The 23,534-nt window shown below is 42.7% G+C and overlaps 1 protein-coding gene across 2 annotated transcripts in view; it reads right to left on the bottom strand.

Moving 5' to 3' along the window:
- ATP2C2 (ATPase secretory pathway Ca2+ transporting 2) overlaps positions 1-23,534 on the bottom strand; it is an 83,516-nt gene that overhangs the window by 19,402 nt on the left and 40,580 nt on the right. Inside the window, exons 5-20 of one of the 2 annotated variants that reach the window (XM_063437382.1) lie at positions 22,738-22,773; positions 22,446-22,507; positions 22,035-22,143; positions 14,967-15,116; positions 13,689-13,757; positions 13,075-13,150; positions 11,504-11,570; positions 10,761-10,885; positions 10,253-10,350; positions 9,571-9,672; positions 6,347-6,436; positions 3,801-3,902; positions 3,112-3,268; positions 2,824-2,994; positions 2,602-2,699; positions 2,466-2,516 (exon numbers count right to left, since the gene is read on the bottom strand). In XM_063437382.1, the coding sequence (XP_063293452.1) occupies positions 2,466-2,516; positions 2,602-2,699; positions 2,824-2,994; positions 3,112-3,268; positions 3,801-3,902; positions 6,347-6,436; positions 9,571-9,672; positions 10,253-10,350; positions 10,761-10,885; positions 11,504-11,570; positions 13,075-13,150; positions 13,689-13,757; positions 14,967-15,116; positions 22,035-22,143; positions 22,446-22,507; positions 22,738-22,773 (1,563 nt within the window). The remainder of the gene's footprint in view (positions 1-2,465; positions 2,517-2,601; positions 2,700-2,823; positions 2,995-3,111; positions 3,269-3,800; positions 3,903-6,346; positions 6,437-9,570; positions 9,673-10,252; positions 10,351-10,760; positions 10,886-11,503; positions 11,571-13,074; positions 13,151-13,688; positions 13,758-14,966; positions 15,117-22,034; positions 22,144-22,445; positions 22,508-22,737; positions 22,774-23,534) is intronic. The other variant, XM_063437383.1, reaches the window with a different exon arrangement.

Raw genomic sequence — 23,534 nt, 5'->3', positions numbered from 1 at the left:
GTAGAGGGGTAGTGAGAGGGGTTAGGGGGGTAGAGGGGTAGTGAGAGGGGTTAGGGGGGTAGAGGGGTAGTGACAGGGGTTAGAGGGTAGTGACAGGGGTTAGGGGGGTAGAGGGGTAGTGACAAGGGTTAGGGGGTTAGTGACAGGGGTTAGGGGGGTCGTGACAGGGGTTAGGGGGGTCGTGACAGGGGTTAGGGGGGTAGTGACAGGGGTTAGAGGGGTAGTGACAGGGGTTAGAGGGGTAGTGACAGGGGTTAGGGGGTAGTGACAGGGGTTAGGGGGGTAGAGGGGTAGTGACAGGGGTTAGAGGGGTAGTGACAGGGGTTAGGGGGGTAGAGGGGTAGTGACAGTGGTTAGGGGGTAGAGGGGTAGTGACAGGGGTTAGAGGGGTAGTGACAGGGGTTGGGGGTAGTGACATGGGTTGGGGGGGTAGAGGGGTAGTGAGAGGGGTTAGGGGGGTAGAGGGGTAGTGAGAGGGGTTAGGGGGGTAGTGACAGGGGTTAGAGGGTAGTGACAGGGGTTAGGGGGGTAGAGGGGTAGTGACAGGGGTTAGAGGGGTAGTGACAAGGGTTAGAGGGGTAGTGACAGGGGTTAGGGGGGTCGTGACAGGGGTTAGGGGGGTCGTGACAGGGGTTAGGGGGGTAGTGACAGGGGTTAGAGGGGTAGTGACAGGGGTTAGAGGGGTAGTGACAGGGGTTAGGGGGGTAGAGGGGTAGTGACAGGGGTTAGAGGGGTAGTGACAAGGGTTAGGGGGGTAGTGACAGGGGTTAGGGGGGTAGAGGGGTAGTGACAGTGGTTAGGGGGGTAGAGGGGTAGTGACAAGGGTTAGAGGGGTAGTGACAGGGGTTAGAGGGGTAGTGACAGTGGTTAGGGGGGTAGAGGGGTAGTGACAAGGGTTAGAGGGGTAGTGACAGGGGTTGGGGGGTAGTGACATGGGTTGGGGGGGTAGAGGGGCAGTGAGAGGGGTTAGGGGGGTAGTGACAGGGGTTAGAGGGGTAGTGACAGGGGTTAGGGGGGTAGTGACAGGGGTTAGGGGGGTAGTGACAGGGGTTAGGGGGTAGTGACAGGGGTTGGGGGGGTAGAGGGGCAGTGAGAGGGGTTAGGGGGGTAGTGACAGGGGTTAGAGGGGTAGTGACAGGGGTTAGGGGGGTAGTGACAGGGGTTAGGGGGGTAGTGACAGGGGTTAGGGGGGTAGTGACAGGGGTTAGGGGGGTAGTGACAGGGGTTGGGGGGGTAGTGACAGGGGTTAAGAGGGGTATGGGGGCAGAGGCAGGGTGGGGGGCAGTGAGTGACAGGAGGCAGAGGGGGGTTTAAATACCTGCCCTGGTGGTCCAGTGGGTGCCCTCTCTCTTCAGTCTGCAGCTCCGCCGGGAGTGAGCTGCAGACCACATGGTGAGTCTCGCGATCTCCAGGCAGAGCGTTGCCGCGGCAACGCTCTGACAGGCTGGAGATCGCGAGACACCTCAGTCTGCAGCTCACTCCCGGCGGAGCTGCAGACTGAGGCCGGATCTCCATCTGGGCAGACGGACTGGAGTGGCCTCTAACCCGGCGGCATTGTGGGCAAGCCGCCGGGCCCCCTCCTGTGTCGGGTCCTCGGTCATAGACCGAGGACCCGACATGTCAGTCTGCCCAGAGGCAGTGCAGCACGGAGGTGTGATTAGGGTGTGCCCAGGCACACCCGGCACACCCCGTGCGCACGCCTATGGTAATTACCCGTTTAGTGAAGAGCCCTGAATGGGCTTAGGGTATTGATAAATTATCCAACTCTTCATTATGAATGAAATCAGAAGTCATTGTCCTTTTTATAAACATGAAACAACTGGCTTTGTGCTAAAAGTCAAAAACTATAAATAAAACCAAGTTACAGTGGAATTGTGATACCACTAATAAGAATCCCAATGGAATGGGCGATTTCATCTATCGATCTAGTCTGACACCCAACTAATGACAATTTACCTGGATTTTATTTCAGTTCTGGATAGAGATTCAATAGTTTGTGCGGACTTTATTCAGAACTGCAGGTTAAGGGGTGACAATGTTTCAGCCAAGTACGGTCTTTGTCAAGGTCACTGCAGGCTGCCCATGAATAGATTGTAAGCTGGACAGCTTGTAGTGAAGGTGGGCTGAGCGTGCTATGATTGTCAGTGAAGACATTTCCTAGAACTGGCTGGGTAAATAATAAAATAAATAAAATTATCATCCATCTGACTAACTCAATTGCAAAAGGTAAATACCATAAACTTTGTTAAAGTATTGCCCTCATCCCTCCCTCCAATAAGGGTGCAGGGGAGGGCATGGGGTACTGTAAAAAACAGAAAAATATATGTCCAACATTTTGCATCTATCACAATATAGAGATTATATTTATTTACCTGAAATGGACCTGGTCATTCACACACGCTATTAGCTGTGTGGTACATTGCACATAGCAAAAGTAGAAAAAGATGAATTGGAAAAAGCTTTACCTTAATAATTTTCAGCTTGTGCTTTGGGCTTGTCCTGTAGAACACAGCCACCTGGACAAAAGATACAACAAACAGTCAGTTTCACATTACAGTGATGGCAAAACCACTGATGTAGATATAACCAAAACACAGAGACCTTTGTAACGACTCCTGGCAGTGCGGCTTCACTCAACTGGTCCAACTCATCTCCTGAAAGGGCCTTAAGGTGCCCATTGAACAAACCAATGCTTCTTCCTGGACGAGAGATGCAAGAAACAGAGACATTGATCTTACAAAATGGAAACAATGATCCTGACACCTTACATGTGGACCACGGTTCAGAAGAAGTTCTATCGGCACTCAAGGCCCCTTTCCTTACCGATAGCTTGGGCTGTCTCCAGGGCATCCCCGGTGATCATCTTCACAGACACGCCTGACTCCAAGAGGATCTGAACCGCCTCACTGACCCCACTTCTAGGTGGGTCAATGATACCAACCAGTCCAAGGAACATGAGTTTTCCCAGCTCTGTGCCGGACGCCAGAGCAAGAACTACAAGGAAAAGCAAAGGAGAGCCAAAATGAGGGAACTTCCACAGTAAGGGAAATTAAATCCAACATAAACTGGACCCAAATACATTTGTAGCAGCACAGAAAGCCGTGAAAGTACCTCTCAGTCCTTGAATTCCCATACTTTTTTCCTCCTGAAGGTAAGTGGACTTCTGCTGTGGTGTGAGAGGTAAGGCCATCCCACCGCTGTTATAAGTCGTACAGTACTGGATGACTTCTTCAAAGGCGCCTTTCATGAAATAAATGTCCTCCTGCTTCTTAGACAAGAAAGAAGACCAGCAGGTAGAAATGCGTTTGAAATGTCTGAGCGAGGAAACGTGGAATTCAATCACCCAATCATATTCGGTTGCCCCTTTCACAAATCGCCACAGAACATAAGCAGAAGTTGCCATCTCTGCATTATACTGGCCAAATGGATTCGTACAAATGCAATATAAATAATGAAATATTTTTTAAGTTGCTCTGTTTGTGTTGTGAATTCCTATTGAACCAGGCAATTCAGCCAATCCTAGCGGTTTCATGGCTCTACGGGGATTTTCTGCCATGAACCTCTGAACAACAGTACATCAATCGCCTGCTTTCTTCTGATCGCTGTAGAGCCCCCAGTTATTCGCCGTCAGGGTTTATCGGTATGATGCCATTTGTGGAACCTGTTCTTGAAATTCCCATTTAAAAAAAAAAAAAAAAAAATGTCCGCAGTACCGCTATGTTCCCCATTTTAAAATGCATGTAGTCTGCTAGAATATAAAAACACTCCGTTTTAGAGAATGCAGACGGAAAGATTCTTACCTCGGTTTTATCTGCACACTTTACAGCCATCCATCGCTGCTCGGAACTAAATGGGATTTCTTTCTTCCGCACGTAGCTCTCGCGGACATTCCCCAGCCCCATCTGGAATAGAAATGATGAGCCATTTATGTTACAATTTCTGATAAAACATTCGAATATCAGTGACAGCGGAAAAACATAGCTCTACAGAATAGCTGGTTTACTATTTGAAATCTGACCAGCGTACTTATTTATTTAGACTGAACGAGGCTGAACCCCAGCTTTCATTACTGGGGAGCAATTGTGGGAAATGAGATTGATTAAACAAAGCAGACCAAGCAGTGAATGGGCCTTTGTTCATTATGGTCAAACAGAGTCTGAAAAGTGAAAATGAGAATTCTAGGATGGGGGGGAGGGGAGGGCAGACAATCATGGGAGGTAATACAATGAATCACATAACACATATACTGCACAATGAGTGGATTAATAATGACAATGCTTGCGTCTGAACAGAGCTTATTATGGGAACTGACTTCTACCTTAGTGGAGAAACATGGAAATCTGTTCTGTTATGCAGAGACATGTGCTGTTTGCAAGAGATCAATTTAAAGATAAACACAACGTGGTACATTCTCATATTTCCATAGAGATTACAGGACCTCTACTCAGTGGTGTATCCTGGTTTTGTGCTGCCCTAGGCAGGACAAAACTCAGTAAAGGAGTTTAAGCATGCGTGGGATAGGCATAAGGCTATCCTAACTATAAGATAAGACCAGGGACTAATGAAAGTATTTAGAAAATTGGGCAGACTAGATGGGCCGAATGGTTCTTATCTGCCGTCACATTCTATGTTTCTATTCACTAAACCAGAGATTGTGGAGGAGTTCAGTTGCAGTGAGCCATAATTCTTGGTAAATAATCACATTCTGCTTTTCTATAAATTGATCCTTGTAAAAGTAATACGTGTGAAATCATGTCTATTAACGTGCGCTCAGGAGCCATCGTTTGGGAAGGTGAATACGTCACTATACAAACATCATTATCACAAGAAGGAACCAGTGTTTTATAAATTACTTCCGTGAATAGAGTCCGCACTATGCGAGGTGTAATCAGCTGGAAAAGCAGCTTGACTGCTTCCGTAACTTTATATTTATTAACTACATTATATAAACAGTACAATGCAATTACAGCTGGAATAGTCCCTGCTATTTAATACGAGATAATTACTCTGGTATTCTCCCTGGAAGAGAATTCCATCACTTAAATCACACTAGCTGACACCAGTTAAACAATGGGCATCCTATTATCATCCTATTATAACTTAAGGTTACATTTTGAAGATCCTGCCCCTTTTTCTAGTATTCGATTCAGATCGAGGATTTAGAGACATTTGGGAAATGACTAAGAAAAAATTGGGTCTGAAAATACCTTTAAATATAAACTCAATCTTTAAAATGTCTAAGCAGAATTTTAAGTCTTTGTGATATTTCAAGAATGCAACTGCCTTAAAGCAACGTGAGCACTTCCATTCATGAAAGAAGACACGAAGAGAAGCCAAATATGCGTAAAAGTCACGGGGCCGGCCTATTTTTACCCCAGTTGTTCCTGGAAGGCTGCATTTCACAGCAGCATGGGGCTGCCATTAGTTTAGCGTAATCTGCGGCTTTTATGATCTCTGATCAAAATCTGTATTCTCGCTCTACTCTGATTGGCTGTAATCACAGAATTAGTTTCAAATAGCCAACTTTTTCTCCTCCCTAAAATCCCACACCTTCCATACACACAGCAGAACTTCTATCAATTGACAATTTAAAATGAAGGTTTTAAAAAAAGATTATTACAGACTTTTTCAAGCATTTGAAGGACTACAACTTATAAACAAGTTTAACACTATATTGGATCTGAAAGAACAAATAAAGATAATTTTCGGTTTGTTTTAGAATGATTTCCCTAGCTGAGCTGACAAGGCTGCTATTGGCAGGCCGCTTTAATCTTTCCAGCAGTTGGAGGCCTATCCGGCAACTCCGAACGCCTCTGTGGATTTGTTGGGAAGCAAAAAGTGCTGCGTGCACCTCTCTTATCCGTAGCGACTCTCCTGAAATGCAAGTACCGGGAATCGACCGGACACGCCGCCTCCCTGCGGGTACTTGTGCTGCCGCCAACAACTGAAATCATAGTTATACAATTTAAAATGTGATCCCAGCGATGATTCATTTCTCTGTGATTAACCTTCTATTTTATTGTGGCTCTGTACATCGAGTATGAAGAGGAGAGAGAGAGAGGAACATACTTGTTATCTCTCTTCACTAGGAATCTGTCGGCCTGGCTGGGAGGCAAACAGGCTGCTCACTGCACAGTATGACCTGTTACCTACACAGTTTACGAGTTGTGGCAGATTTCTACTCTCTGTACAGAGCTTTATAACGCTGGTGCAGTAACGTAGGATTAATGACCTCATAAATAGTAGTTTTTCTGTAACTTCTTCAAAACCCAGCAGAAGGCACAGCCAGTTTCCTAATATTTACACGTGTCAGCTCCCACAAACTGTATCGTAGCAAAAACTTTACCTTCATAGCAAGGACCAGCAACGCTCCCTCCGTCGGCTGACCCATGAGTGCGTCCTTCTGGAGGATGGCATTGTTGGCAATGCACCCGGCCTAAAAAGAATAAGGTATTGGTGATATGGGCCAACAACTAATGAAAGGACTTATCAATATAGTAATAAAACGACTTATCAATATAGTAATACAACTGTTAGAGAAATGAAAGGACTTATCAACAGAGTAATAACACTGTTACAGAAATTAAAGGACTTATCAATGTAGCCACCATGATCGGCATGTTCAGAATCAGGAAGACATTAAGAAGAAGTCTCTCTTCTGGATATTAATAATGTCCTAATAAACACTGCAAAGCATTGGGTCCATAAAGAAGTTTCATTAACAGCACTGTCCACGTGCCAACATAAATTGTTCATTCTCCTAAATGTTTAGTGCTGAAGAATCTGTCTGCTCTTATAAATAAATAATGAATACTTTGCTGGATGTTGAAGCGGGGTATAATGGCCATTTCGTACTCCAAAAGGAACGATTCATAACAGGGAAAAAAAACAAACCTATTTTAAAACTTGCTATTTGAAATTAAAAACAAAAAACACATTCTTGCATTTACAATGTTAGAGTTTTGAATGTCCAATTACCTGCTCCCCCCCCCCCACCCTACTTGATACCATAGGATTCCGATAATGAACCAGACAGACATGTGGAAAGGCTGAGCATGCCCCCAACATTCTACCAGCTGGGTTCAACGCCCAATGCAGGGATTCAATCAGGCAACAGGGCAGACCATGGCTCTATATCAGTAATGTGTTCGTCTGAATTAAGCCATCTTATTGCGTCCCCAGTAATTAGGACACATCTTGTTTGTTGTAAGTCTAGTTTCCCATGTACAATGGAGATCTGACACCTGCCGGTGTTTCACATAATTTATTTCAATCTATAATATATATTCCAGGTTTAGGAGGAGTCACAGATAATTCTGTAATTGTAGAATAGGTCACAGATAATTCTATAATTGGCTACAGGTAATTCTATAATTGCAGAATGGGTTGCCAAACTAGTGTAATTTCCATAATCCGTATATTTTTGAATCCCAGAACCTCTGGTTTCTATTATGTGAGTATCAACGAATCAGGTAACAATGTGCACTTAAGGGCTGTACTTGGTAATATGTGCATATACAGAATTCCACAATACTTTGAACTGAACTAGAAAATTGGGCAGACTAGATGGGCCGAATGGTTCTCATCTGCCGTCACATTCTATGTTTCTATGAACGATCTCCAAGTAGAATCCACTAGACTAGATCATAAAATGCAAAGTGCTTCTTATATCGTGATCGAACCAAATGATGTCCATTGCCCTTTGGTGTTTGTTCTTTTGTCCATTTTAAAATAAATTTGTATTTTATATATAAAAAGGTTTGTTCCCTTTTTTTTTCTTTTAACAAAATACTGAGCATTTGGACACATATCCAAGTAGGTACCCTCGCACCAAAACAATAAAAACTATACAATAACGAGGTGGGAGAGTTAACATTTGAATACCTGTTTTCTTATAAATATATATATATATATATCATCCACATACAGGGAGTGCAGAATTATTAGGCAAGTTGTATTTTTGAGGATTAATTTTATTATTGAACAACAACCATGTTCTCAATGAACCCAAAAAACTCATTAATATCAAAGCTGAATATTTTTGGAAGTAGTTTTTAGTTTGTTTTTAGTTTCAGCTATTTTAGGGGGATATCTGTGTGTGCAGGTGACTATTACTGTGCATAATTATTAGGCAACTTAACAAAAAACAAATATATACCCATTTCAATTATTTATTTTTACCAGTGAAACCAATATAACATCTCAACATTCACAAATATACATTTCTGACATTCAAAAACATAACAAAAACAAATCAGTGACCAATATAGCCACCTTTCTTTGCAAGGACACTCAAAAGCCTGCCATCCATGGATTCTGTCAGTGTTTTGATCTGTTCACCATCAACATTGCGTGCTGCAGCAACCACAGCCTCCCAGACACTGTTCAGAGAGGTGTACTGTTTTCCCTCCTTGTAAATCTCACATTTGATGATGGACCACAGGTTCTCAATGGGGTTCAGATCAGGTGAACAAGGAGGCCATGTCATTAGATTTTCTTCTTTTATACCCTTTCTTGCCAGCCACGCTGTGGAGTACTTGGATGCGTGTGATGGAGCATTGTCCTGCATGAAAATCATGTTTTTCTTGAAGGATGCAGACTTCTTCCTGTACCACTGCTTGAAGAAGGTGTCTTCCAGAAACTGGGAGTTGAGCTTGACTCCATCCTCAACCCGAAAAGGCCCCACAAGCTCATCTTTGATGATACCAGCCCAAACCAGTACTCCACCTCCACCTTGCTGGCGTCTGAGTCGGACTGGAGCTCTCTGCCCTTTACCAATCCATCCATCTGGCCCATCAAGACTCACTCTCATTTCATCAGTCCATAAAACCTTAGAAAAATCAGTCTTGAGATATTTCTTGGCCCAGTCTTGACGTTTCAGCTTGTGTGTCTTGTTCAGTGGTGGTCGTCTTTCAGCCTTTCTTACCTTGGCCATGTCTCTGAGTATTGCACACCTTGTGCTTTCGGGCACTCCAGTGATGTTGCAGCTCTGAAATATGGCCAAACTGGTGGCAAGTGGCATCTTGGCAGCTGCACGCTTGACTTTTCTCAGTTCATGGGCAGTTATTTTTCGCCTTGGTTTCTCCACACGCTTCTTGCGACCCTGTTGACTATTTTGAATGAAACGCTTGATTGTTCGATGATCACGCTTCAGAAGCTTTGCAATTTTAAGAGTGCTGCATCCCTCTGCAAGATATCTCACTATTTTTAACTTTTCTGAGCCTGTCAAGTCCTTCTTTTGACCCATTTTGCCAAAGGAAAGGAGGTTGCCTAATAATTATGCACACCTGATATAGGGTGTTGATGTCATTAGACCACACCCCTTCTCATTACGGAGATGCACATCACCTAATATGCTTAATTGGTAGTAGGCTTTCGAGCCTATACAGCTTGGAGTAAGACAACATGCATAAAGAGGATGATGTGGTCAAAATACTCATTTGCCTAATAATTCTGCACGCAGTGTATATACAGTCATTTCTGACACACACGGAATACATTTTGCACAGCTATCTGATAGAAAGTGCAATTTTTTATAGTTTCCCAGAAAAATGAACAAATGGTTCTCACCTCCACCAGCTTTCCAATGGACACATTGGAGAACTCTCGAACCTCTTCATTCGATGGCAACACATTGACACTTCCTTTCCCTTCATACCCAACGCCTGTCACCTGGGCAGCAATCAGACATCACGTTTAGAAATTACATATAGATAATGCAGCTCTATCAGGGCTAAATAATGGAAATCTGTACTTTATTATTGTTCTTGTAAACACAGCATTGCGATAAAACCAGGAACATTCATTTAGGAAAACCTAAAGTGGATACTTATGGTTGGAGATAGGTGTATCACATGGTTTGCGATTATATTCTCCTCACATGTCGTGTTTCTGGGTTGAGAAGTAATTTGTCTTTTCACAGGAGAGACAGCAATGGTAAATAGAGGGGAGACCTGAACAATTTGGTCTAAAATGGTAAATTAAGAGAAATTGTTCAGATCCGCTATTTTTTTTCCAGCGTTTGCAATCTCCTTGTCCATTCTTCAATATTCATGTTTGCTTGGATAAACTCAAAGAGTGAGTAGGCGAATGAGACTCCGTGATAGTATTTTGGAGACAAGGATTGTGCAATAATGAAATTTAATTAATATTGCCTCCTTCAACTAATATGGGTTAGTAAATCCACACAAGAATAAATAAAGAACCCTTAGGAATGTGTAATAATAGTAACAAAGCAAACAAAAGACTTTACCTCTGCGTGAAATCCATCGGAGGTGACTATTTTGGTTGCTGTCATTTCGTTGGCTGTCAGAGTTCCTGTTTTGTCTGAGCAGATTACATTGCAGCAGCCTGTCAATCACCAAAGACACGGTCACAGTCAGAGTATAAACGTCATAACAACGCAATGGAACCCTGACATCACACGTGGGGTCATATTAACTCTGAATAGGTGGAACGAGAAGCAGGATGCAATCTTATGTTTTACACTTCGATAAGCACTTAGCCATAGTCACTGAGCTTAGTGATAGTCAGTGTAAGCTGGAATGCAAAAATAAATAGACAGACCCAAATATGGAAACCCAGCTGGGTGAAAGGAGGATACAAATAGACTAATCCTTAACTAACTTTTCTTTTTAAATCTGTCATTCCACATGTATACAAGTCCACATCAAAATTTTAAACAATAATAAATCCTGAATCAGGTTTGCAGAATACATCCCAGTAAATGTAGAAAATATCAGCGTATCTGGTGGGCTTACCCAGTGTTTCGACTATTGGCAGTTTCTTGACAATCACTCTTTTTTTGGCCATTCTCATTACGCCCAAGGCAAGAGTGACCGTGACCACAATGGGCAGGCCTTCGGGAATAGCGGCAACAGCTAAACTGTAACGAGAGAGTAATGTAGAGCTAGTGTTGTCATACACGCCATTCTGTGTCTGGTGTCTTCCAATATGGTTCTAAGAAGCGCTAAATGGTTCATGGTTATCAGTGGCAGAAGTTCTAAAAAATACTAAACATTTCATTCAATCAAGCAGGTTTGTAGAAGTTCCAGGTTTTGATTATTCCCCTCAAACGCTAAGGGGGGAATGGCTGGGATACTACAGCCAATCAAGGTCCTTGATTTCTAAGAGACGCTGTGCAACATTTCACGTGTACATTTCTTTATAAACTGTACATTTAAGGACTACATGAATGCCAATCCATGGTGACAGTTTTTATAGGGACCACATTGGGATGACTGTAAAACATTTGGCCCCTAAATAAGTAATAATGTGCACAGATAGTACATTCCTTGCAAATTAGGTGAGATGTCAGGCCTGGTTATGGCCAATCTCCTATTCCTCGCCGTGCTGAATCAATGAGACAACTACAAGTTACACAGTGTAATCTGCTTCCACTTAGCGTCTGCTGCTGAGAACATCGCTGTGACTGGTCACAAACCGCGAAACTGTAAAATGCTCAAAAATAGTGATCGTCATAAAACAGAATACACTGTCTCACCTCACTCCAATAGTAAACATGCTGAGGAGGGGTTTTCCTTGGAGCCAGCCAATCAGCATTATTATACCTAGAGGATAAAAACAACGGTTATATTTCCAGTCGGAATATAAATTAAAATTTATATATCACCAACATATTCTGCAGCGCTGTACAATAGGTGAACCAGACACTAAATCCTATTGACATACTGGAACAGTAAGTGAAGATGGCCCTGCTCAAACAATTTTACAATCTAAAATCTATAAAGGACGTAATAATTTACCCTAAATGAACATGAGGGGTCTGCGCCCACAACTAACGTCTGTCTGCCATAAAAAAAATCTATCTCTAGAAGGAGCTCGACACGGACTACTAAAGGAAGCCATGTGACTGATAAAATACCCGTCTCAATCACACGGAGCGAAGATTATCTCTTATCTCTCATGAATTGAACTCATACAAGTAAGATGACCTGTATTTTATTAGGGCTGTAGCTCAACACATTGTTTAATCAGAGACCATAAAGCATCTAATCAGGCTTCCGACACTGGCTTCATGATCATTTCATAGATACGATGTCACAGATCTAAGATGTATTGAATATATGTCACTGCTGGAGTTCAGCTTCTCGCACTCACTTTCAGTGGAAGATTTGTGTCTGAAATTGAAGTATTTAAATCGGGAAAACAACTAGCCATGATTCAGGCATGATGCAATCCAACGAATGGTGAAAGAGTATTATAGGTGTAAAATTCATTATAACGATAACGAGACGCTACACGATCACTGGCCATTCCTACATATCTGGAATGAACTGGCTGAGAGCACTAGGCTAACCGTCCCCCAGCACCCTCAGCCAAGCAGCACTGTCTGGGTTGAACCAAATTGACATTGATAATGAGGAAGTTTTAAATCTGCACCCCCCTTGGCCTCAATGACCATGTAGTGTCCAGGTGCTTTTACCTGAACACTTTCAAATAGCTGTACTAATACATGGAGCTGTGATGTTTAATTTTGCTTACATGGCCCCTTTAATTAAACCAGAATTCAGATGGAGCAACCATCCAATACCAAGCTCTCTCTATCAGTACCATCACTGACAGGAATCTGTGCTGTGGGACCATGCGTCAATTCGCCAACTCACTACACTGGTGAGATTTTACGTATAATGACTGTATATCATGGCCAAGTAACGTGGCCCACGGATCCATGTCCTTAGGTGGTGTGAATGTAAGTAGGCACACCCCTCCCCGCAAACTACTAAAACACAGAGGGACAGTTCAAATTAAACTGTTAATAGCTCCCGACTGACTCCTCTTCTGCAACTGTCATTAGTCTAATACTATCCTTACCTTTTTGTGTCACTTTACCCCATTCCCTTTAGCATGTAAGCTCATTGAGCAGGGCCCTCAACCCCTCTGTTCCTGTGTGTCCAACTTGTCTGGTTACAACTACATGTCTGTTCGTCCACCCACTGTAAAGCGCTGCGGAATTTGATGGCGCTATATAAATAATATCAAAATAATAATAAAGAGAGTACACTTATCTAAAAATATAGTGTGCCTTACAGGCATCTTATAGCATCGTCTCACCTATAATACCAAAGGAAAAGAGAGAGAGCTGTTTCCCTAATTTGTCCATACTCTTCTGCAGTGGAGTTTTAGGCGTCTGCAACAAACAGAAATTGCTTTTGTTAGAGAATTCCCGTTGGCGAAGAGAAAAGGCCAATGTAGAAATCAGAATGGCATTTAATACATTAGGACAGAAATAGGAAAATAAAAGCACACACATAACGGACATAACTCAGTCTTTACAGATCTATTCACATATCGAGAGATCGATCAAGGTCATGGTCCTGTTCGTCAAGGTCGAATGTGTACACTCAATGCACACACTGTGTACGATGTGAGGTAACTGTGTCACATCTTGAGATTGCAATGTCCTCATTTTAATCATCTAAATGTTTGACATTACTTGGAACAAGGCCTGCCATTAACTAGACAGGTTCAACTGGTATTCACTGCCTAGCAACAGATACCTTCCATAAAGGTTGGCACATCCCAGCAGCCTGGTGTCACTGATGATTTAACACACAAAGTGCCATTGGGTCCCTGACATATTGCAATGGAAGGTACGACATTCAGAGCTGTGCAGATATTCATAGGCAATATTTTTTTGTGACATTTTTTCTGACAAGGACACAAACCTCTTCTGCTTGCATCATTTTGAACACCTCTCCAAACTGAGACTTTTCTCCCACGCCAATGACCAGACCCTGCATTGGGATAAAACACAGAATGATTACAATCCAGCCCGGAATTTTCTAACTCTGTTTGCACTACAACCCTCGCAGAGTGGGCTAGCGATACCGAGCATTGTGGTATAAACACATTCTAACAGGATATTGGGACCAACTGTATAAAATCGAATTCTTCAGTTTCTGAGACTAATTATAACGAGATTAATTAACGTAACCTTAATGTTGTCTTGTTTATTACTTGGTTACTTTTCTAAGGTCTGGAACCCACTGGTATCACCAGACACTGGGCATCTTTCCTGCCGATACTATGTCAGATGTCTACTGCATGCTTCTTCTTGTCCGTCCTGTTAGGTACCGGTATATTACACTCCATTCTTTTACATTAAGGGGATTCCTTAGTTTAATTTAAATCGATCACTCACTTTGTCAAAACATTCCCTCTTTTGGCCTTAAAAATCTCCCTTATTGCATTAGCAGTTTGTATGGGGAGATGATCTCGCTGCAAGGCTAGTACCTATGGATTTTGAGGCATCTGATGAATTTTAGCAGATATGATGTTTCCGTAGTCTCAGGATAATCCTGTTGCGGTCGTTAAATTGATCATCAGCAATAAGGATAAATAGTATGGTTCTGGTGGCAGACCTACATACCAAAGTCATAAAACCTATCCCCATCATGTTTCACAGTTGAGATGGTATGCCTCGGAACCCACACAGACCCTATCTTTCTGCACATCTCCACTACAGTTTAATCTACTTTTCTCATCGTAACACTTTGTTCTGGAACTTTGTGGTTTGTTTGCTTGTTTGCTTGTTTACTTTTTAGCATTTCTGAAACTTTCCAGTGCTTTGTGTCTTGTGGAACCCTCTAAGGTTAAGCTGTTGTAGTCTCCTCTTTTGGCCACTATGCCAAGAAAAACTGCTCATTAACTGAAAGGCTTTGTTTTTTTTAATTACACTTGGACTTATGTGGGCTACCATTTCATTTGGCTGTATAAAAATTGCCATCATTCTTAGTTTCTGTAACTTTTTAGATGCTAAATGTCTCTATCAAAGCAATCATCAGGACTTTATCTCTTAGGTTTCAGTCCCAATCCATTGTGCTGTAGTACAAAAAAAAAAAAAATAATTCTACCATTGTCCAAATACTTATGGACTGCACTATAAGCAGAGTCTGATTGGATACTACTAAAGCAAAGCAGTGATAGAATAGGACGAGACTTACCCTTCCTTTCCCGTATCGAACAAGTGTCCCCATGAAGACGATGTTACTAAGCGTTGCAATGCCACTGGCTTCATCCACCGCACCATGGGTCTTGCTGCAGGGCTCCGTCTCACCAGTGAAGCTGGATTCATCCACTAACAGATCTGTGGTCTGACAAGACAAAACATGGTAGTAGGTATCAAACAAGAAAGCTTAAAGCCCTTCAATAGTCATGTGGATTAATATGGCAACGTCCCTAACATTCAGAGACAGTTTATAAACAAAACATTAGTTCTCAAACAGAATCTAACAAAGCAGACCCTCTATCAACTGATGGATACAATCCAATCATCTGGCAGTCAGCAGATAGAGTATATTCCTGGTGTGAGCGGAATGTCACTGGTACAACCAAGAAGGAACTTCGAATAAAACAAATGCTCAATCCAAAGATTTTAGGAGATAGAGCATTCTGTATATAAAATAGCTGTACAGATGGACTCGGGGGGAGGTGTATAAATAAATACAAATATATTTTACCTTATGAGCCTTCATTCTGGAGGATATCTAAATCTAATTTAGAATGTTTATTAACTTGTAGTGTTTATAGTTGTGTTGTCCCTGCCGCCCCCTCATAACCTGTGAAAACGTCGCTCTCTACACTACATGTATCCGCTGTACGAGTGGACCTCGCTGTCAGTCTGCTAATATTCTGACTGCACTGTAACCAGGAAGATAAGCCCATGATTCTAAATAAAAAGGTCTATAAGGAAACATTAAGAATGCAAAACAAAACCGAGACAGAATTAGATGGATAAAAAAAAAAATATATACTCATTCTAAATCTAAAGTTTATTTAGCAGATATTCATTTAGTCATTAACAGCAAGCAGCCTGTCTTAGAACTCTGACACGCGTCTAATTATCAAACAGCTCCAAGACATATATGTAAATATATTCGTAATGATGTTAAAAAATATGACAAATTAAACTTAATAGAGAGGTTTCAGCTGCTGGGTACGCCATTCATTATTGACACACATTCCAAAAAGAAACACCTGCAGGGAGACATTTAATCGAACGTAATCATCTGTTTGGTAGGGTTAAAGTTTAGGCGAGAACAAGGACATAGCAAAGAGCTAAATCCGATTCCCTGGGTCGTCTGTCGTACGCAGATCTGGAACGCCCAAAGCAAATATTGACAGTTTGAAAACCATTCTTAATGAAGAAAGAAAATACAAGACAGGGTCTCTTGTTTAAGAAAGCATTGTATTAAGGGTCAACATGAAATAAAATCCCATGGGAAAAAACAAACCTCAAGAGATCTTACATAAATGTTTCCACGTATCAAATTCTCACTTTTTATAATTTCATTACATAAAGGCTGTTAAATAAGGGCATTCCCTAAAAATATAGCTGTATACAGCTAATCAAAACTTTGACATGTGCAAGAAACTTCAGTTTACTATATAATAAGATTAGATAAGTGCTCCAGAGATAACCCAACCAGTGTGGTTGGAGATCAGTAACAGCAAGCCAGTGACTTTATTCCAGTCAAAACAAACACAGCTTTCACACTGAACTCATGTGTCCAATATAAATATACTTTTTTAAGAAGGTTATCTGGGTCTACTAAGGGACACTATAGTTACCAGAGCAACTACAGCTAATTGAATTTGTTCTGGTGAGTAGAATCATTACCTTCAGGCCTTTTGCTGTAAACACGGTCTTTTCAGAGAAAATGCAGTGTTTACAATACAGCCTAGGGATACCTCTAGTAGCCACTACACAGATGGCTGCTAGAGCTGCTTCCTGGGGAAGTGCTGCACAGTGTGACTGACATTCAGCGTCTCCACCCTCTGCATAGAGACACTGAACTTTCCTCATAGAGATGCATTGACTCAATGCATCTCGATGAGTAGATGCTGATTGGCAGGGTGGCGTTTGGCTCCGCCCCCCACCGTGGCTGAGATAATCAAAATTGACAATCTCAAACAAACTAATTCTTTCCTATGGGAAAGCATTGTGCTTGGCTAAGATCATCACTTCTGATGAGGTCAGCCAAGAAAGTAGTATGGGGGAGTAGCCAGTGCCAGCAGACTGGCATAAAGGTAAGATTCTGCTATATTTAGGGGGGCAAGATATTATTTTTAATACATTATTATTATTGGAATTTATACAGCGCCAACTTATTCCGCAGTGCTTTACAATAAAAGGGGAATTTAACAAATGAGACAATAACAAAATGTAACAGGAACAATAGGTAGTTGAGGAACCTGCTCAAACGAGCTTACAGTCTAGAGGAGGTGGGGTATAAAAACACAATAGGAAGGGTATTGAGGGAGACCGCAAATAGACATGGTGGGAAAGTAGCAGCACTGGACGTGAGATTGGAGTGTGGCCTTATAGGAGAGAGCGAGAGGAAGGTTTGAGAGATAGAAGTTACTCTTGGAGGCCATAAGCAATCCTGAAAAGATGGGATTTGAGGGACTTCTTAAAGGATTGAAGACTAGAGTTTGACAGGGGTAGGCAGGCTGTTCCAAAGGAAAGGAGCCGTCCGTGAGAAGTCTTGCAGGCGTGAATTTGAAGTAAGGGTGCGAGCAGCAGACAGGAGAGGGTCACCAGTAGAGTGGAGAGACCAAGAGGGGGCATACCTATGAATCAGTGAAGAAAGGAAAGAGAGGCTAGAGTTGGTTAGAGCTTTATATGCAAGGTCTAGTATTTTAAATTGACACCTGTAGGGTACAGGAAGCCAGTGTAAGGATCGACAGAGGGGTGAGATAGAGGAGCGACGGGTTTTAGCAACAGGCTGGACATGAGGCGCAAAGGTGAGGCCAGGATCAAAAGTAACACCAAGACAGCGAGCTTGAAAGGATGGGGTGAGGCAGGTACCATCAACCTGTGAAGGAGGAGGATCAGTGTTATGAGGAGGAAAAATAAGAAACTCTGTTTTAGAGAGATTGAGTTTCAGAAAGCGGGAGGACATCCAGTCAGAGATGGAAAAAAGGCAAGCAGTGACACGTTGCTGCACAGCAGGGGAGAGGTTAGGGGAGGAGAGATATATCTGGGTGTTGTCAGCGTACAGGTGGTAGTGGAATCCAAATGAATTAATGAGTTTGCCAAGAGAGGCAGTATAGAGAGAGAACAAATGGGACCAATAACTGAACCTTGAGGGACTCTGACTGAGACAGGACAAGGAGAGGAGGTGCTGTTGGAAAAAGACACTAAAGGAGCATTGGGAGAGATAGGAGGAGAACCACGAGAGGACTGGGTCACAGAAACCAAGAGATTGAAGAGTTAGGAGAAGTAGGCCATGAGCAACAGTGTCAAAGGCAGCAGAGAGGTCAAGAATAATTAGTATGGAGTAGGGGCCTTTGGATTTAGCTGCGATTAGGTCATTGGTAACTTTAATAAGAGCAGTCTCAGTAGAGTGGAGGGGGTGAAAGCCAGAGTGAAGAGGATCGAGGAGGGTGTTGAAATTTAGGAAGTGAATCATACGAGTAAAAACAAGTCTTTCTAGAAGCTTTGAGGAAAAAGGAAGCAGGGATATGGGATGATCGTTGGAAGTGGAAAACGGGTCTAAGGATGGCTTTTTTAGGATGGGTATGACTGTAGCATGCTTAAGGGGAGCAGGGACAACACCAGATGAAAGAGAGCAGTTTAGGATGTGTGTTAAGGACGGCACAAGACAAGCGGTGATAGCACTGATGAGGTGGGAAGGTACTGGATCAAGCGGGCAGGTGGTGGGATGAGAGGAGAGGAGAAGCGCAGCCACCTCCTGTTCAGTAGCTGCAGGGTAGTCTTGGAGGGCAGGAGTGGTATGGTCTAAAAAAAGGTTAATAAAGGGAGGTGAGAAGGGGGGAGAATTCCTTCCTTAGCTTTGCATGTTACTTTACTGGCAAGATGAAACCGTTATCAGCTGAAAGATTAGTTTGTGGGGTGGCCACAGCAGGGCGAAGAAGAGACTTAAAAGTATTGAAGAGATGCCTAGGATTGCGGGTGCATGAACTAATGAGAAAATAAAAATAGGACTGTTTATCAAGGGTGAGGGCTGCAATGTATGAGCGCAAGACAAATTGATATTGTAGAAAGTCTGACAAGGTGCGAGACTTCCTCCAGTAGCGGGAGCATCTCTGCAGGTAGCGGGTTGACTTAGTGTAACACAGTTGGATGCCTGCCCTCCTTGAGGTGTGTGCTTGGAGCGGGGCTGCAGCATCTAGGGGAGAGGTGAGGGTAGCATTATATGAAAAGATAGCCAGAGAGGGGCAGGAGAAGATAGGGATGGATGAGTGTTTGGAGTGGAGATTTGCTGGAGGTCAAGAGAATTCAGATTCCTCCTGAGTTACGGGGGGTTAGGTTGAGGATATTAGGTGTGGGGATACACGAGAACAAATGATAGGAGGTGGTGGTCTGATAGAGGAAATGGAGTACTACAGAGACTGAAGACTAAGCATGCATTTGAAAAAATAAGATCTAGAGTATTGCCAGCTACATGTGTGGGAGAATTAGCCCGTTGCGATAGCCCAAAAGAGGAGGTGATTGAAAAACGTTTTCAGGCTACTGAGAACAAGAGTGGGTTAATGGTAATGTTGAAGTCCCCTAGAATTAGGGATGGGATATTGCTTGAGAGGAAGTAAGGAAGCCAGGCAGCAAAATGGTCAAGGAAGAGATGAGGAGAACCAGGGGGCCAATAAATAACTGCAATGTTTACAGATATGGGTTTAAATAAGTGAATTTCAAGAGGAGGAGAAAGAGAGGGAAGGGGTGGGGAGTAGAGGTTTTAAGGAGCAGTGGGAAGAAAGGAGAAACCCTACACCACCTTTACTGTCAGACTGCCTTGGGTTGTGCGTAAACTGTAGACCACCATAGGATAATGAGGCAGGGGTAGCTGTGTCAGAAGGAGAGAGACAAGTTTCAGTAAAACCAAGTAAGTTTAGGGAGCGTGAGATGAATAAGTCGAGGATAGAAGTAGATTTAGTTATGTTGCACACAAAGCGTGCATTCCAGAGGGCAGAATTGAAGGAGGACTTAAAGGGAGAGTTACATGGGATGGATGTAAGATTGGAGAGGTTTCTGGTGTGGACACAAGGTAGGTAGGTAGAGGCGGACCAGGGTTTGGAGAGACATCGCCAGCTGCCAGCAGCAGAAGCAGGTGGGAGTAAGATTTAAATGTTTTGGTTGAATGGTTTGTATTTTGAGGTTTCAGAAGGAGTTGGAGGAGACCCTACAGTGTTGCTTTAAGGTGTGTTGCAAAAAGCACTCACACACGGGTGTAAATATTCTTTGCAGACTCCAATTTTTATGTAGCTGGTAACATTAAGAATATTTATCCACGCCATCATAGGGAATCCTCACTAGCTCAGTGTGCTTATTACTTCATACCAGTTAATGAATTCCATTAGTAAAATCTGTGCCTTAAAGTTTTTGATGATGCAAATCAGATCATGTAGAACTATACCTTTTTGGAACAACTTGGACCAATTATCATATGCATTCACCTACCATCCTATAACCACCTATGTTTTAAAAGTATGTTTACTCACACATGGGGAGGGACTTGCTGATGTAATGTACCCCTAAATCTCTCTTATTAGACACAAGAATTAAGGCCACTACCTTGCTAGGGAGTGAGCGAATTAAAGAGAAACGAGGAGAGAGCCAAGGAAAGAGAAACGAGGAGAGAGCCAAGGAAAGAGAAACGAGGAGCGAGGCAAGGGAAGAGAAACGAGGAGCGAGGCAAGGGAAGAGAAACGAGGAGAGAGCCAAGGGAAGAGAAACAAGGAGAGAGCCAAGGGAAGAGAAACGAGGAGCGAGGCAAGGGAAGAGAAACGAGGAGAGAGCCAAGGGAAGAGAAACAAGGAGAGAGCCAAGGGAAGAGAAACGAGGAGCGAGGCAAGGGAAGAGAAACGAGGAGAGAGTCAAGGGAAGAGAAACGAGGAGCGAGGCAAGGGAAGAGAAACGAGGAGAGAGCCAAGGGAAGAGAAACGAGGAGCGAGCCAAGAGAAATGCGGAGGAAGATAGAGAAAGGGAGAAAGATAGTGTGTTTGGAAACTGGAAAGTTTGAAAACTGCTTTAAAATGTAAGCAACCTTCAACAGTGGTGGGGTCACTATTTATAGGAGGGAACTAAAAATAATTTCATTGTGCGTTCAGAGAACGTTTTTTTTCTCCTTTGTCTGAAGCTCAATGTAGGAGTGTTAAGCTAACCTGCATTCCAAAAATACCTGTGCTCTGTATTGGGGGTGGGGTGGGAGAGGCAGGTCATGAACAGGAAATGAATGGTCTTTTGTCTTACATTCTTCTCTTCTTTGACCAGGAGCAACTAAATACGCTGAGAGGGGGTGTTTTGGAGACCGTTAAATATCCTATGGCCTTTCACTGCAGCTCTGGATTGTCAGCAACACTCTCTAGTGACTCAGCAGTTTAAACATCAAATGCCACCAGTGGTGTTCTGTACTGCGGTATTAATCTATAACAAAATGTGACACGGTCACCAGATCCTCCGGGTACAAGGCCCGAGCTATAGTTACAATGTTGTTTGGAAGATGTAGGGCGTAATCAATACCCAAACCAATAATTACACAATCTCAAGCAGAGATTTCAAAGAAAGGGATACTGTAACACTGGCAAACAAATTATATATACGTGTCAGGATTGAATTCCTTAGACCAGGCATGCCTTTACTGATATATTCTGTAATACATTTCTTGTCTTTTGGAGTATTTACTAAAAAACACTTGGCTGGCATACAGGATTCCCCTATACGCAAATATTGAAGTTTTGCAGTTGGTGGGGAAGGAGTTCTCTTTCGTACAAGCCATTTCCTCATGTTTCTTGCAGTACTCCCCTAAATTACAAACTGTTTAGTCTACGTGCAAAAGAATATTCTCTATCAATCCTCAAAACAAAATCTAATATCCAGTTTTTTTGTTTGTTTTTTGCCGAAAAGCACTGAGATGTAAACATTTAATTTCATCAAGAGGGGACTATGCTCAAAAAATAATAAATATAATATAAAAAGCGAATAATCGAAGGTCTATCAGCAACTGAAGACTCGCAGCTCAGAAACTAGTATATACAGTGTAGTGGATTACCTCTATCAGCCGGACGTCGGCCGGAACTCTGTCACCGACGGTCAAACACACTACATCCCCAGGAACCAGTTCCCGTGCCAGAAGATGCTGCAATTTGCCATCACGAACACTGCGCATATAGAAAAGCAGTTATCATAAAACATTAAACTCGGGATATAGTAAAGCCTGGCGAATTTCAAAACGCTAAGGAACCATTAGTACATAACTGTTATTTAGAATTAGATTATTTACATGGAGCGTTATGACTACAGTTTTACCAAGGCTGAAAATTTGAGATTTCGAAGATGGCCGCCTCCAAGCCAAGACCGCCATTTTTAATATCTAGATTTGTAGTACCTTGGTTATATATAAAATAATCTATTGGTACATTCCGAGTGGCATTCACTTTATTGGAAGAAAACAGGTACTTGCCAGTTGCATTCTGGAGGAACCAACTTATTTAACTCTTCGAGAGACTTTTCTGAGCGATACTCCTACACGAGAGAGCGAGCAATTTATAGTCAGAGAAGCAAGTTACAAGGTAACAGATTTCTTGGAGCTAATCCAAGAGAATTACAAGGAAGCTAAAATAACAATGACGTTCATTAAGCTTAAAGTCAATATAATGGACAGCACCCATCCCAAAGTACTCTAAGATCCCATTAAATTCGCCTATCCCCCCCCACCAGCCACCGCCTCCCACGATGACCCAGGGATCTCCTACCTGGACAAAGGCCACTGTAACCACGATCAGGATTGCCTAAAGAAAAGATACAAATATAAGGGGAATTCTCTGAAATTCATGTAGATTGCTTGCTTCCTAGCAACGGCCATGCTGTGAGGATGTGGGGAGAAAAAAAATCTTCATAGACTTAAAAGAACGTAAGAGAAAATAAACGAAAGGACGATATTTTACCGGACCCAGAGCAGTGACTATTAGAATAAAGGGAAAACAATACTTGAGGGGGAAAACCAAACCAAAACCAAAATGTTTAACATCTTTATGATAAACGATTTGCTTGCACTGTATCAATATGTGTAAAATCTTCCCATTAATGGCATGATAAATTATTTATTGATTAAAATTTCTACTCGCCAATAGCCACTGGAGAGTGAAAATTAATCTGTGATCACCCCCGATAAGTATGCCAGGGATCCTCCAGGCTTGCAGTGGCTAATAAGGTCTAAGGCTGGGCTCTCAGCTCTCTACTTCTAATTTTAGAGGGAGGGAAGTGGCCAGTCTTTATATTGTTCCCCTTTCACCTCTATAATGCACATCCTTCCCCCTTGGCTGTGCACCCTCTCATCTCTGCCACCCCCTGCCCACATCATATATTCCCCCAACATCATTCATGACCTGTGTCTCCTCATTATCTCCATCTCCCTCTTGCCCAGCATCATCTCTGTCCTGCCTCCTCATTATCTTTCTTCCCCCTGCCCCAAATAATCTCTGCCCTCTGTACACTCATTAACTCCATCTCCTTCTTACCCGCATTATCTCTGTCCTCTCTCTTCTCTACT

This window comes from Pelobates fuscus, chromosome 12 (assembly GCF_036172605.1).
Source record: "Pelobates fuscus isolate aPelFus1 chromosome 12, aPelFus1.pri, whole genome shotgun sequence".
NCBI lineage: Eukaryota > Metazoa > Chordata > Amphibia > Anura > Pelobatidae > Pelobates > Pelobates fuscus.
This window is presented reverse-complemented; position numbering and strand designations above follow the sequence as displayed.